The sequence below is a fragment of the Musa acuminata genome, chromosome BXJ2-7 (genome assembly GCF_036884655.1).
Source record: "Musa acuminata AAA Group cultivar baxijiao chromosome BXJ2-7, Cavendish_Baxijiao_AAA, whole genome shotgun sequence".
In the NCBI taxonomy this organism is placed as follows: domain Eukaryota; kingdom Viridiplantae; phylum Streptophyta; class Magnoliopsida; order Zingiberales; family Musaceae; genus Musa; species Musa acuminata.
Window position 1 is genome coordinate 2,258,642 of NC_088344.1, and position 13,859 is coordinate 2,272,500.

General features: G+C 44.3%; 1 protein-coding gene and 1 long non-coding RNA gene across 4 annotated transcripts in view; one reads left to right on the plus strand and one right to left on the minus strand.

Annotated features, from left to right (window-relative positions):
* The first annotated feature begins 1,135 nt into the window (after positions 1-1,135).
* On the plus strand, positions 1,136-11,294 carry LOC103991130 (uncharacterized). Of its 3 annotated transcripts, XR_010488397.1 has the most exons (7): positions 1,136-1,493; positions 1,593-2,406; positions 2,657-3,041; positions 3,136-3,229; positions 10,481-10,538; positions 10,655-10,698; positions 10,798-11,294. It is a non-coding gene; the product is annotated as an uncharacterized LOC103991130 (long non-coding RNA). The 3 variants fall into 3 exon arrangements; XR_010488398.1 differs by lacking the exon at positions 10,481-10,538; XR_010488396.1 differs by lacking the exons at positions 10,655-10,698; positions 10,798-11,294 and having other exon boundaries at positions 10,481-10,645.
* Positions 11,295-12,460: 1,166 nt separating this feature from the next.
* LOC103990804 (CRIB domain-containing protein RIC4) overlaps positions 12,461-13,859 on the minus strand; it is a 1,924-nt gene continuing 525 nt past the window's right edge. The window contains exons 1-2 of the mRNA XM_009410074.3: positions 13,069-13,859; positions 12,461-12,986 (exon numbers count right to left, since the gene is read on the minus strand). The exon at positions 13,069-13,859 is cut by the window's right edge and continues 525 nt beyond it. Coding sequence (XP_009408349.2) covers positions 12,649-12,986; positions 13,069-13,216 — 486 coding nt within the window. The 5' untranslated portion in view covers positions 13,217-13,859 and the 3' untranslated portion in view covers positions 12,461-12,648. The remainder of the gene's footprint in view (positions 12,987-13,068) is intronic.

Below are 13,859 nucleotides of genomic sequence, written 5' to 3' on the forward strand. Positions count from 1 at the left end.
GGTGGCATCTTATGATGCAAACAGAGGCAAAAAGAAAATATGCCAATCTACTCCCATCATCCATCCAAAAGATATGCTTCTTCTTTCTTTGCAAGCATATCAAATATGGAGCAGAACTTTAGTTATACAGAACAAAGGAACAAATCTTTGCCAAGATTAGTTGGTATTGGATCTTGGAATCTTGGGAGAGGGAAGGCATGGACCTTGGTGTTTGACCATTGGCCAACTCTTCCAATGAGGAGAATTGACCTGCTTCAATATTTAAGACATCAGCAGTGGGAACTCTTTATCTCCTCTCAGGTTTTTAAGCTAAGCATCAGGAAGCTGATGAAAGGATATTGGCACAATCTGAATTGTTGCATGGCACAATCTGAACTCTTTATCTCCCCTCTTTTCTAATGATTGTTGCATGAGCCTTCGCCTATATACTGACATATCTGCCTGCCTCCCTGCATTGTTCATACTCTTGTTGGTAGGTGCTTGATGAGGTGAACAGGAAAAGTACTCGTGAGGGTGATTACTAATTACTCGAACCTTTCCCTTCGATTCTATTTCTCGTTTTGGAATCCATGCGAAGCCAAATCAGTCTCCTGATGCTGCAGCTCTCTGCAAGTCCTGATTGCTCTGCGATTCCCTCCTAGCGATTTGAGTTCGTTCTTCTTGTTGCTTTGGAGTCCACATGCACGTCATCTATCCATCTGTTCGTGGATACTACAGCTACTGTTTGATTCCCTGCACGCACTTTGAGCTGTTTTGCGGGCTCAGATTTCTTGAAGCTATTGTTGGATCCTGTGTTGCTGTTGGTTCCTGTTCCTGGATATGATGTTGACTGCTAAGATTGTTGTCATCTTTGCGTGTGTTATTTATCTTCCTTTTTTGTCGTCCTTCTACTGAATGAGCTTCTGGTGATTTATCTCATCTTCACTAAGCTTCTCTCTTCCAAAACTGCGACACCATGTTCCCCGGTTGCTTTCTCATTCACTGGTTTTGCCTCCCTCGCTTGGTCAACTCCAAGCTACGTTGCGTGATAGACTGATAACGAAGCAAGCAGGACGGAGCTGATAGAGACAGGAGAGGGAGGAAAAGGGAGCATTAAGAAGGATTACCAAAAGGAGAAAGAGAAAATAGCATACAAGAGACGAAGAAGCTTTCGGAAAGGCTGCTTTCATGGACAGCGACGCCGAAATAAGAACCGGCTCGGTGGTGGCCGGGTCGAGCAGCAGTGACCTCGGACGCCAGTCCGGCGATTCTGGGCCGTCAAATAAGTGGAACGACCAACCTACTGTTTCCACGATGGCGGTGTCTCCACCGAAGACGGCCCGAGTCCCGGCGAAAGGCAGCCACAGAGTCTCGTGCTTGGTCGACGGGTGCACGGCAGATCTCAGCAAGGGCAGGGAGTATCACCGGCGTCACAAGGTCTGCGAGCTGTACTTCAAGACGCCGGTGTTGATGGTCCACCGGCAACAGCAGCGCTTCTGCCAGCAATGTAGCATGTAATAGAACAACAGGGAATTTTTGTGGGGATTTAATTCTGACAGTCACTGCTTCTCTGTTCATCAAAAGTTCAGCATTCTTCTCTTTTGTCTCAGCAGATTTCAATTGGTAGAAGAATTTGATGAGGTAAAGAGAAGCTGTCGGAGGAAACCTCAGCCATGTTCTATAAATCCAAGGAATTTGTTTCCAGATCATCAAGGTTTGCTCTTTGTCGAAACAACCTTTGGCGTAAGAAATCTCTCACTAGCCCACAATATGCATGAAACTTTCCATCTACTGCGAGACTGCCATCGGCAGCAAAGACCCCCCAGATTTGTGCAGGTCAGCTGAATCTTAGCACAATCACTCACTCCTGTGGGCCGCAGCAGTGAGATGTTCAATGATGGAATAAAGCCATTAAAGCAATCCTTTGACTCCCACCGTGCTCTCTCTCTCTCATCTGTCATCTTCAACCCAGACCTCGAACACCAGCCCGAGTCATACGGTGCCACCAGCTGATGGAATCCCGGCGGCGGCTCAGCCTTTTGTTTCAGCTTTGCAATACTGCGGTCTCTCCCACAAGCATCAAGCAACGCAACACCAACTGCTCTTCCAAGCGCAGGCACGGAGGACAGCAATCTGCGGACTATTTTGGTTTCTGGTCGTGCTGATGATTCTGTGATTGATTCCCAGAACATATTCCATGTTGCAAGTGAAGGTTTCTCGGAGGAGACCAGCCGAAATCTTCCCTTTTCTTGGCCTTGATGATTGGCTACTGTTGATCACAATGGAGTCATGTTCCTTATTATCATTTATGATTCGGGTCCACGTCCGCCGTAATCTTGACCCAAGTCAAGTCAAACTCAAGTCAGATTGTAATGATGCAATCCGTCTACTGGATCACCAATCAAGATGGTTACCATCAAATCAACGGTGGTATCCTTGTCTCAATTGAAGGGGTTTATTGGAATGTGCAATATTAATCCTTTATGCATATATAATTACTCGAAATGTCCAATGAAATATCTAATATAGCGTTTCAACCAAAAGTCAAACATTATTAGCAACGTTGGAAGGGAAATATATATGTGTTTTATAATTATATTTATATTGATAAATACGGAAATTGTTGACTATGTAATCAATTTTGACTTGTAACTCCCCACGTCTGTATTTAGCGCAGGCGACAGGATTCGGGTTCGTAGTATCCGTTCGCTTCAAACTCCGTTCGGCTGCGTGTTGGGCGCCGCCCTCGAAACGGAGAAGAAAACCGCCGCAAAGATCGCTCAATTCCTTAACGAACCCTTGAATCCCTTTAAATTCGAAAAAGGAAGCGAATCGTAATCGAGATTCCTTCCGTTTAATCGTCGGAAATCACGAGCATGATGATCTTGGAAGCGGCGGTGGCGGAGGAAGAAGAGGATGCGAGGCCGATGTTGGAGCGGCGGGGAGAGCCCTTGATGGGGAGCGTCGGAGGGGATGTGCATTTGATTCCGCCATCCAACTTCGGGGTTCCCTATTTCGGACAATTTTCCCTTCTTGGAGTCCCTCAACTTGCGATCCATCGTGTGAGGCTTCCGTTCTTTTTCTTCTTCTAATCTTGAGAGTTTCTTGATCTCGGGAAAGACTCGATATTGTTTGACGGATGTGGATCTTGGACAGGTACTTGTGCCCGGAGCCGTACCCGGCGGCTAATGCTGAGTTCGTGAGGTCTCAGGGGATTCGGCTTTTCCAGTTCGGGATCGAAGGGAGCAGGGTAATTTTCTTCTTCCGTCTTGTGAGACATCCATTCGTGAATTGTATTTGATCTTATGGTTTACATGAGGTATCGCCATGTTTTCCTTTTGCTTTACCTGATGAAAGGTATTGATGTGGAATCCCCATTTGGGTTTTATCGATAGGTTAGACAATTGGTGTCAAAAGTAAAAAAGCAGCTTTTCTTGTTGGTGGATTTTGATTGGTTTTTGCTCGTTATTATTGGAAATCAATAACAAGTTATATCAATACCAGTTTGATTCAAGAAAAATAAGTTCTAACCTAATCTTGTTTTATTGAATTTGTTTTTTAGTTAAGAAATGTAAATCACATATATAAAAGGGAGGGATAGAATTGTTTCCTTATAGGTTTAATACAAATGATTGGTATTAGGATATATACATATTATCAATACATAGTGCAACCAAAAGCATGATTAATTTCATGTGCAGCCATTTATCAACACGAGAAGATAAACATTCTTGGATTTCAAATAGAAGATAAACACTCTACTATTTTATTTTTTATTAATTGAGGAAAAAATGTTCAATTTATGTTTACGTTAAAAGTTTATGTTAGAAGTTTCTAGTTTATCAATACGGAAAAAGGAATTTAAGGGTGGTATATGGCTGTTCCCATGAGCCAGTTGATGGAATGTTGTTCTGGTAAAAAGGAAAGGAATAGTTAAGGAGTAGCTTATGTGACACGCTGTGATATTATGTTTTTTCAAGACGTATACTGTCATCTTAGTGTCACATCATCGCATAGGCAAGTGGTGATCTTCCTGATCTTCATTTTCAGGTAGCACACTGTCACGACCTTAGCTGGTTTTGCCTAAGGCGTGCGGCACCCTCGCGCGTCCGTCCGCAAAGGTCAGCCTCCCCGAAGCCTCCCATTGTCCCTTAGGACCAACAAAAGAGAGAACGGGTTAATGAGAACGCCTCAATCGGGATCCACAAGCAAACATGTCCGAAAAACACTTCATAGACAATGCAAATTACAAACAGACTTTACAAGCTCTGAATAGTGGCACAACAAAGGGTAAAATGGTCCATTACAGACCGAAAAGCTCTCGAACGTGTCCACATGACACAACCTTTATTTACAAGCCTAAAGAGGCCACCAACCCAACTAAAATGGGACTATTAAGCCTTCGGCCGCCCCTTTACATTCTGTACAAGGCATGAACATGCCAAAAGACAACGGACAGACATAAGCATTACATCCAACATCTTGTTTAGAAGTTTGTCCGTTACATTCTCCCCCACTTATCCCTTCGACGTCCTCGTCGAAGCCTTTGTGAACACTGCAACTCTTCGCCTTTGCTGAGTCTTCAATCTTCCGCTCCAGCTGCAATGCGCCTCCTGGCTCCCAGCTGCTCTCTGCTGCTGTTTCTGAGTAGTCGAACCTTTGATCCGCCATGCTGCTTCAACTCGCCAATGACTCTGACTCTGGTGTGGGGTTGGCTGAGTTGTGTTGATCCTTGTCGATTCTTGCGGATCCACCAAATGAAGGAAAAGACCATCTTTTCTGCGCCAGTCTCTCAAAATTTCCACATGTTGCTTGAACTGGGTGGATGCTTGTTGGAGCTTTAACGAGCATCGCCTCGCAAACTTCAGAAGTTTTGGGTCCTTCCTCCACAAAATCTGCTCATTGACTCTTCTTTCAGTTAGTTGTCACATCCAAGTAGGTTCGCATCACTTCCGCTTTCGATTGGCATTTCGTTGGGAAATGAAGCGGACAATCTACTCTCAGTAGCACTGATCACCGTTGGTGAGGATTTGACAACTATTGTCTTCCATTATCTTCGAAGTGTCTTTGAACTTGTGCAGAGCTCCTCTGCCGGATAGATAAGAGAACTGGGGTACTCGGTTTCGCCCATTCTCTTAAGAGTTGAGAAGGCAAAGGTTACTTGACTTCGCCCGCCTCCTCGAGGTTGTACTTCATGCATCGAGCTGGTTACTGGCCTTCGCCTGCTCTTTGCTCACACTTCTGAAGCACTTGAAGTGTTTGCACTCCTTGCGTTGAGTTGGCTACTGTGATTCACCTTCTCAATGCCATCGAATTTCTGGAATGCGGGAAGTTTTCACCCCAACTTGGAGTAATTCTCTGATAGATGAGGTCGCCTTTGGGATTGTATCGTCTTCTCCATCAACCCTGCCGCCTACTCCACTGAGTAGCAAAGGTACAGCACCGCGTACTGCCTGCTTCGTTCCTTGGTCATGCACTCTTGCATGACCCGAAGTCCTTCACTTACGGCTATCTTGATGAGAAACTTGTTGACACCGGTCTTACGAAGTTTCTTGGCCTCTGCCCTTCAGCCTTGTCTCGGTACTTGGAGATTGCCTCTGCATGCTCCACCTCCTCGGCCCCTTTCACGACCAAGCGCTCTCCCTCCGTGAGAGCAAGGGATCAATGACTTGCACGGAAGTCCCGCCTCTGCGGTACCATGGCGCTGCCATGCCCATGGCCCTACTATCCGTCGCCTCGCCTCTGTATCCCTTTCCTTCACAATCAGTAGAGATGTCTCCGTGGCACTCCTCTGAGTCCACCTCCATTCTAACTGATGCTTGATTTTGGGTAGCTAAGTCCCTCTGGACTTGTCGTCGCTTCCTCGCCCCTTTCGACCTCCTGCTTCAACACCTCTGTGTTCTCCAAGCAGTCTGTTTGGTCGATGGAAAGACAGACTGCAACTCCCATGCATGGCCTCTGCCATCACATTGTAGGGTTTGCACCGATTCTGTTCTCCTTAGCTTCCTTGGTAGCAACGTTCGCTTACTCGACCTTGTCCTCTGACTTGTCGGGCTCCCTTAAGCGAATATGAGCTCTGGAGCAGTCCAACTCTCCAGCTGCTTCGATCATACCTCTGCATGATCAAGTCCCTCTCATGGGACTCACTGGTACTTGCATTCGAACTTTTCCCTTGGTGGAACCCAGCCCCCATAAGCTGATGACCAAGGTTTTCATCCGATGCAAAATTCGGTGCACGCCCGGAAGACCCGCCTCTGCGGTACCATGGCCTTCACTCCTTGAATCCATAGCCCTTCTTGCCGTCGTGTTGTTCACCAAAGCGGAGCTCCCAGTAGCTCCCGATCATACCTCCATATGATCTCATCCCTCACGGGACGTGTCGTGTGTGTCGCATTGCCACGAACTGTTCCACCACGATCCGCTGCACCATGTCGCCTCCTGGTGACATCTCCATTGCATTCTGATCCTTGTGGAATAAACTCGAATTGTGAACCCTCCATGTGTGGCCTCTGCCAATACATCGCAGGGTCTCCTCCACCTTCGATTTTGTTCGCTCCTTTGGCAATCGACCTTCATCCACCCACTCTTGGGTCACACCTAGATGAAGCACCGCTCTAGGACAGTCCATCGCCTAGTAGCTCCCGAAGTCCACCGACTTCGCTGTAATTTGTGCACCATTGCCTGGATCCTAGGCCTCTGCCCCTACCAGCACAATCTCCGCTGCACACTGCTTCCTTCATAGCAACTCAAATGGCAACACTGTGGCATATTCTTCAAGAGTACCCGCCTCTGCATCCTCTTGCCCCGTGCTAAGGCCTTCTGAACTCAACTTCGCCTCCGCAAATTGAGTCGCCTTAGTTCCTCCATCGAATGCTCCTCCGAGATAAGGTGCATGTGCCCCGAAGCTCCCTTCGTCTTTGGCACCATGCAAGATGAGTCCACTCTGTCAGAATGAAGGACCCAGGGAACAGCATGATTCTACTCCTGCCTCTGCAAGAGTTCATGTCCTTGACCTCTGTCTAGGGAAAGCGCTGTGCCTCTGCTCCATGTTCCAACTTCTATGCTGGCTCCCTTCATGCGGCTTGGGTACTTCGCCAAGTTACACCCAAGTTGCTCCGCTCCTCGTTTCTGCATTGAGTCGATGGTGGCCCTCGCGCCCACCATTCCACGGGTCAGCCCTCCCTTGAGCCCGATCTCCATATCGACTCCAAGTGTGCCTCCATTTGAGTTGCTTTGGGTCGCTCCCCCACTTGATCTCGCAATGCATCCACCAATGCATTCTCTCAAGCGAGATCATGCGACGACTCCTCGCCGCTTGCTCAGTCCATCGAGCTTCGTGGAGTTGTTGTTTGTGAGGTACTCCTCCTCAACATGTGAAGTCCGTCTCACATGATTCTCCCTCTGGAGAGCTGAGACTTATCCCTCCTGGATAACTGTCCCGTTGGAGCAACATCTCTCTTCGTTTCGGAGACTACCATCCCCTTGGACTACTCCGATCTGCTGAACAAACTGTGCATTGTTCTGCCTCTTGCAAACGCACTTACTAGATTGCGCCTCCACGTCAATACAGCCACCGCTGCACCCCTCAAGGCCTAGCAACATGCTGAACTCGTTGCACACTTCAGCCTCCTCCGGACGTATCCTTCGCATGTCGAAGAGAAAGTTTCAATGCTCCATGGCGCCGAGTCTCGACCGCCTTGGGATGGCCACGAACAATCCATCGTCCGCATACAAGCCCATGCATGAGTACCGAATTCTTCGAGTTAGCAATTCCCCCCACCTCTGTGAGCTTTGCACAACTCTTTCGGTCGCTGAGCAACTCATTCCACTTTGCATGGTCTCGTCCTTTGCCAAGCGCCTCGCTTGCCTTGAGCACCATCAAGTAAAGTTGTCAACGTTGAGCCGTAGCTCAAACTCAGCCATCCCAACCTTTGTGCGCTCCAAATTCTTCCAAGCTTGCCTGTTCTCGTGGTGCCTCTTGCGCGAAGGGTTGGCCATTCCTCTGAATGCCAATCTCAGATGCCCGCTCCTCTGAGCGACTCTTTTCCCTACATCTCCATGCCCGTTTTCCCTCAAACGGTCGCGCGTGTGCTGACTGCCCTCAACGCAGCCCCGCTAGGTCCCCCACGTTTGCATGTCAAGTGTTTCTATGAGTGCTTGTCCCGCTCTGATACCACACTGTCACGACCTTAGCTGGTTTTGCCTAAGGCGTGCGGCACCCTCGCGCGTCCGTCCGCAAAGGTCAGCCTCCCCGAAGCCTCCCATTGTCCCTTAGGACCAACAAAAGAGAGAACGGGTTAATGAGAACGCCTCAATCGGGATCCACAAGCAAACATGTCCGAAAAACACTTCATAGACAATGCAAATTACAAACAGACTTTACAAGCTCTGAATAGTGGCACAACAAAGGGTAAAATGGTCCATTACAGACCGAGAAGCTCTCGAACGTGTCCACATGACACAACCTTTATTTACAAGCCTAAAGAGGCCACCAACCCAACTAAAATGGGACTATTAAGCCTTCGGCCGCCCCTTTACATTCTGTACAAGGCATGAACATGCCAAAAGACAACGGACAGACATAAGCATTACATCCAACATCTTGTTTAGAAGTTTGTCCGTTACAACACGGCAGATGTAAGTTAATGGATGATAGAATGTCATGGATCAATTGCAACTTAGGTGTTTTCAGACAGCTACCATGTTCCTTTAATAGTCTCATTATAGTCTTCAAGACATCTTATCATGTAGCTACCTAGGGATATGGATTTCTAAGGTCATTCTTTGTCATTTCATTTTCCATTCAATTTTGTCTAACTCAGAGTCTTAAAAGTTTAATATGATTTATGCTTCTTTTATTTATTATGTTTACCATTTACCCACGTGCTTCGATTTTTTATGGTTTCTTTTAGGCTTCATTAATGTAAATATATATTTTTAGATTTATGGGAACAGAGTGATTATGCTAGAGATTGGGGTCTGTGATGCATCCCGCTTATACGGACTTCTCATAAGTAATTTCAAAATAACATGAAGATTACAGTAAACGTGAAAGTGAATCGACAAAATTGTTGAATTTGACTTCTTATAACTAACGGTTGTTGGTTTTATTTGCTCTTGGATTGTTTCAATTGGTTACTGAATTTGAATTGCATTTTAGTCATGTAGATAAAGGGAATCATCACGATCTGTTTGTCAATATTGCAAATGTTTTAGTAGAATTAAGATGCAAGGGTACTTCTGGCTTAGGAGGTTTAAAATATCTTATATTCTTAATATGCCTGCATTTAGTTACATTTACTGCAAGGCTTTTTCATGTTTATTTTCCAATGTGTTCTTTAATCTATGATTTTTCTTAATGATTTTGGTTAATAGTGGTGTCAAAATTACTGAGATAAACAATTTTAGTACCAAGGCATCTGTCTTCTTTTAAATCTTCGCAAGGTAAACTTCTTTTAAATTTTGATCTACTGTTGATATGATTGCTATCCTACTTCATAATATCCACAATCCCATGATATACCTTACAAGTTTCTTTTTTCCCTCTTTCTCCATTTCTTACTTCTTTTTTTCTTTTCCTTTAGAACTATTTTTTATTGTGATATTCCCTATTGTGATTGTGCTTCTAGATCATCACATAAAAGTGCCAGCACAGTGGGAAACTCTGAATGGAAGCTATATGAAATTTGGGAGAAATACTCAAAAGTTGGGTTCCATTATTGAACCATTAGAACCTGAACTTTATATTAGGACTCGTTTGTGCTCTACTTGGAATACACCCATCAAAATCCACACAAAATAAACACTTCCATGTCAGGGGCATTTTGCTCACTTCATCAATATTGACAATTTAACCAGCACCTAACCTGACAATCTGAGTTAAGTGCGACACTAATATATGGTAGCTAATGGCCAGGGAAAAATTTTGAAGGTATCTTTTAATGACATGGAAATGCAGGATATTTGAATCTTCGAAGGAATAAATCACATTTTCATATATTTGCAGTGTCACGTTGGAAGTTTACCATTTTGTTTTATGTACATATTCCTGCATATTAGGTTCTCCACCATGTTCACTGATAGAATCTCTGTCAGCCAGTGGATCAAAAGATGTAAAGATATGATAGGCCAATGTGGTAAATTACAAAAGACCAAGATGTTAAGATATAATAGACCAATGAACTCTGGTCTGTGATCTGTTGTTACATAGTTCAACAATTGATGTGCTATTCCCTGTATATGGCCGCAATCATATGACATAAGTGTCTCTACATGCAACCAAGTTCATAACTATTTCGATAGGTATTTTTCATTTAGGCTTTTGCAAACATTGCATTACCATCAAAATCCAATGAATCATCATTTTAAAAGCTTATTTTGCTTATAGCTTTATGAAAGTCTGCATTGATGCATTATCTTGTAGAAGTTGTGAAGTAATCCATGTTTCTTTTTGACTTCATTACACTTTACTTTTATAAGCTTGTCGTGTCCTGCAATGCAGGAGGCATTTGCAACTATATCTAACCATACCATCATGGAGACTCTTGGAGTCCTACTTGGTACTTGTATTAACATTTTGTTTAGTTCAGCTTACGATCAGCTATCCCTACTTGTCGTTTGTTCCTCAGTCAAAACTATATGGTGCATGCTTAGCTCATTTGTTCTGTTGTTTCAGATGTAAGGAACCATCCGATTTTAATTCACTGCAAACGGGGAAAGGTATGAAATTTAGGTCAGATCAAGATACTTTATCTCACATATTTATGTAAGGATCTCTAAAACTCACTTATGTTTACCCATCAATGTCCTTTCTTGCAGCACCGTACTGGTTGTCTTGTTGGCTGTTTCAGAAAATTATAAAATTGGTGCTTATCCTCTGTGCATGAAGAATACATAAAATTTGCATCGGTCAAGGCACGGCGTCGGACATGAAATTTATTGAGATGTTTGATGTTTCGTGTATGATGCAATGTGTTCTTCGTATCTTGTACCAGTACCATGGCTGTGGCAACCACACTCGGCGCCTTGCTTATCAAAAGACATCATAATTGCCCATTCGGCTTCTCTGATTTTGCATGGGCAAGGAGAAGCATCTAACAAGATTCTCCATGCACTTGCCGATCTTAGTTCTCTCATCATCTTTTCTGTACATCATTCTAGTTAGAAAATTATCATACTTTAAAGAGAAGTCTTTTAGGTGGAAGAACTGCATCTCTTGATGAACATATTGATCAGATATAGATTTTTTTTTGTCTAGCTTTTATTCCTTGAGAAACTTACAGTGTTTAAACGGTTTAAACGCATACGAAGATCACCATGACAAGTAGTTTGGGCTTCTTTTTTGTGTGTGAAGAGCATTTCTCTGAAATTTTTGTGGTAACAACTTGTATGAGCTTGCCTTAGTCTTTTGGCTTTGCAAATTTAGCATGACATATATATAGGCAAAATTTGACCATCATAATTGATATATATAGGAATTGTTCCTTTAAAGGTATTTGTGCTTAAGGGGAACAAATCAGGATTAATATTCCAAGACAAGTATGTATTTGTAGCACCGGTGGTGGGCTTTCTATAATGATAGAGTGTTATTAAAGGACATAAGTTCATTATTAAGTTAATTAACTATTAATTCTTTAAAAAGAACTTTTCTGTACTTTCTTCAGTTTATTACATTTTTTAATACAAAATGCACTCAAATCACTGATAAGCCTTCATTTTATCCTAAAGATTTTTTAGTTGCGGAAAGAGAAGCTTTTATGTTCATTGTTTCGACTCTACTTTGATTTCAACGTCAAGAGTTATATTGAGATTCTTATACTTATAAAGTGAAATATTTATCCTGTTGCTCCAATAAATTATTTTTTTTATTTTTAATTTTATAAAATTATCTATGAATCTTAATATTAGCGTATATAACCTTGAGCTCCTCCAAAAACCAAATGTATGGTTAAAGAGTTAAATATCAAATTGAATAAGATAAGTAATCAAGAAATAAAATATACAATCCTTGATTTCATGGACTCTGATAAATATATATATACTTGGCTTTTATTCTAGTCAAGCATTGTTCCATGAATCTCAATTAAATCTGATCCAAAGAGTGCAGTAACTTTGAATCCCCCTACACACACCCCAAGAGTTCTACTTTGGCTGCTCTCCAAGCTCGAACAGCCCTCGGCAACATCTGAGTCCTTCACTGCTCGTCTTCATTGTCACTTTGTATCACGAGATCCTGATGGCGTGCGTATGGTACTGCTGTCGTTGTCGAGTATTTGGTCTACCCAAAAAGTAGGCCAAAGATAGCCTCTAATTTCTCTTCCCAGATCCAGTAAAAACCTAACTCGATCCTCTGTATCTTAACAACATGATCATGGAGTTCATGATGGGTGTCGATTACTGTATGTGTATGGCCGGTGAGAAGCTTCAGTACAAGACTCGTTAATCATGTGGTGAACTCGATGCCAAGACAAAGAGACAGTACTGGGAAAAGGTTGATCGACTAATATACTAATACCACTCGCTACAAATGCTGTACAAGCAAGTTCACATGCACTCCCCTTCCTTTATCACCATCGCCAATAGATTTAGGTTGCCAAGCCAACAAGGAATCCAATAGGGGAGGAGAAGAGAGCAGCTGCACCTCACTCGATCACTGCATGCATGTGGTCATTATGCCCTCAGTGGACCATGGGGTGGAGGGGCACCAGCCTGTGCAGCAGCCATGGCCAGCTCGAATGGCTTCAGCGAGAAGGAATTGGGGAGGGAGAGGCAGTCCGGAGCTCGGCCCCAGCTTTTCATGGTGCTGAAGCCATCCCACCCGATGTGAGCCACATGCTGCACATCTGTTGGGAACCCGATCTCCATCTCTACCTCCTCCGCCTCCTCTTCCTCCTCCTTGTCCAGAACAAACAGCTGAGAGAATCGCTTTAAGCTCTTCAGCATCTTCTGAATCCCCGCAGAGATGCTCGGCCGCTTGCCGGTGGCGTGCCTCCCACCTCCTCCTCCACCTTCATCAAGAACAATTGTATTGTAGACAAGGAAACAGACGTAATGATGACAAGAAACCCCCCAAAAGGAAGAGAGCGTTACTCGATGCTGCCGTGCCAGCCGGCTCAATCTGTGCTCTCTTGGGATGATGGCCTTCGGTGATGGCGACGCTGGATTGGGAGACGCAGCCGACCGAGAACGGAAACGCGACGAGCCTGTCCATTCTCCGGTCCCTCATTGCCACCCCCATAGAAGCATGAACCAAGGTTTACTGCTCTAGGAGATCAAGCGCGAGCGAAAGAAGAAGAAGAAGAAGAAGAAGAAGAAGGAGAGGGGTGGTGAAGTGGATATGTGCTGCTTGTTAGCGTTGGCTTTTCTAGCAAGCATTGATGATTACCCATACAAAAGAAGTAGTGAACCGAGTTTGGTGAGGGAGGGGGAAATGTCGTGAAGGATTGGATGGTTTGTCACCTACCATGCAGCTAAATCTGTAGGCCATTCTGAGCCCACCATGTCAATATTGGGGCACTACTCTCTTTCTCCTACCTACCGACTGGTGTTTCTTGGCCTGTCTTCTACAGTCCTCATTTCACTGAATGACCGAGATACAAATATAATAGAGAACCTACTCCTCCTCCTCTTTCGATTCCTTTTTCTTCCCCTAACCACTGCTGAAAGAGTGAGGGCCAAGCAATTTATGGCACTAAAATAGTGGTGCACTGCAAGTTGGAGGACGGATCCACCTGTGGATGGAGCTCACTCTTCTGCCTGCTTCTAAATCTTGGGGGTTCACATGATGGAGTCGAATAGGATTTGGTACTCTTCGGATTAGATTGAGCTGGTCTCTCTTTGGATCATAAGCATCACCACAAGATCCACTGCTGGATCCAGCA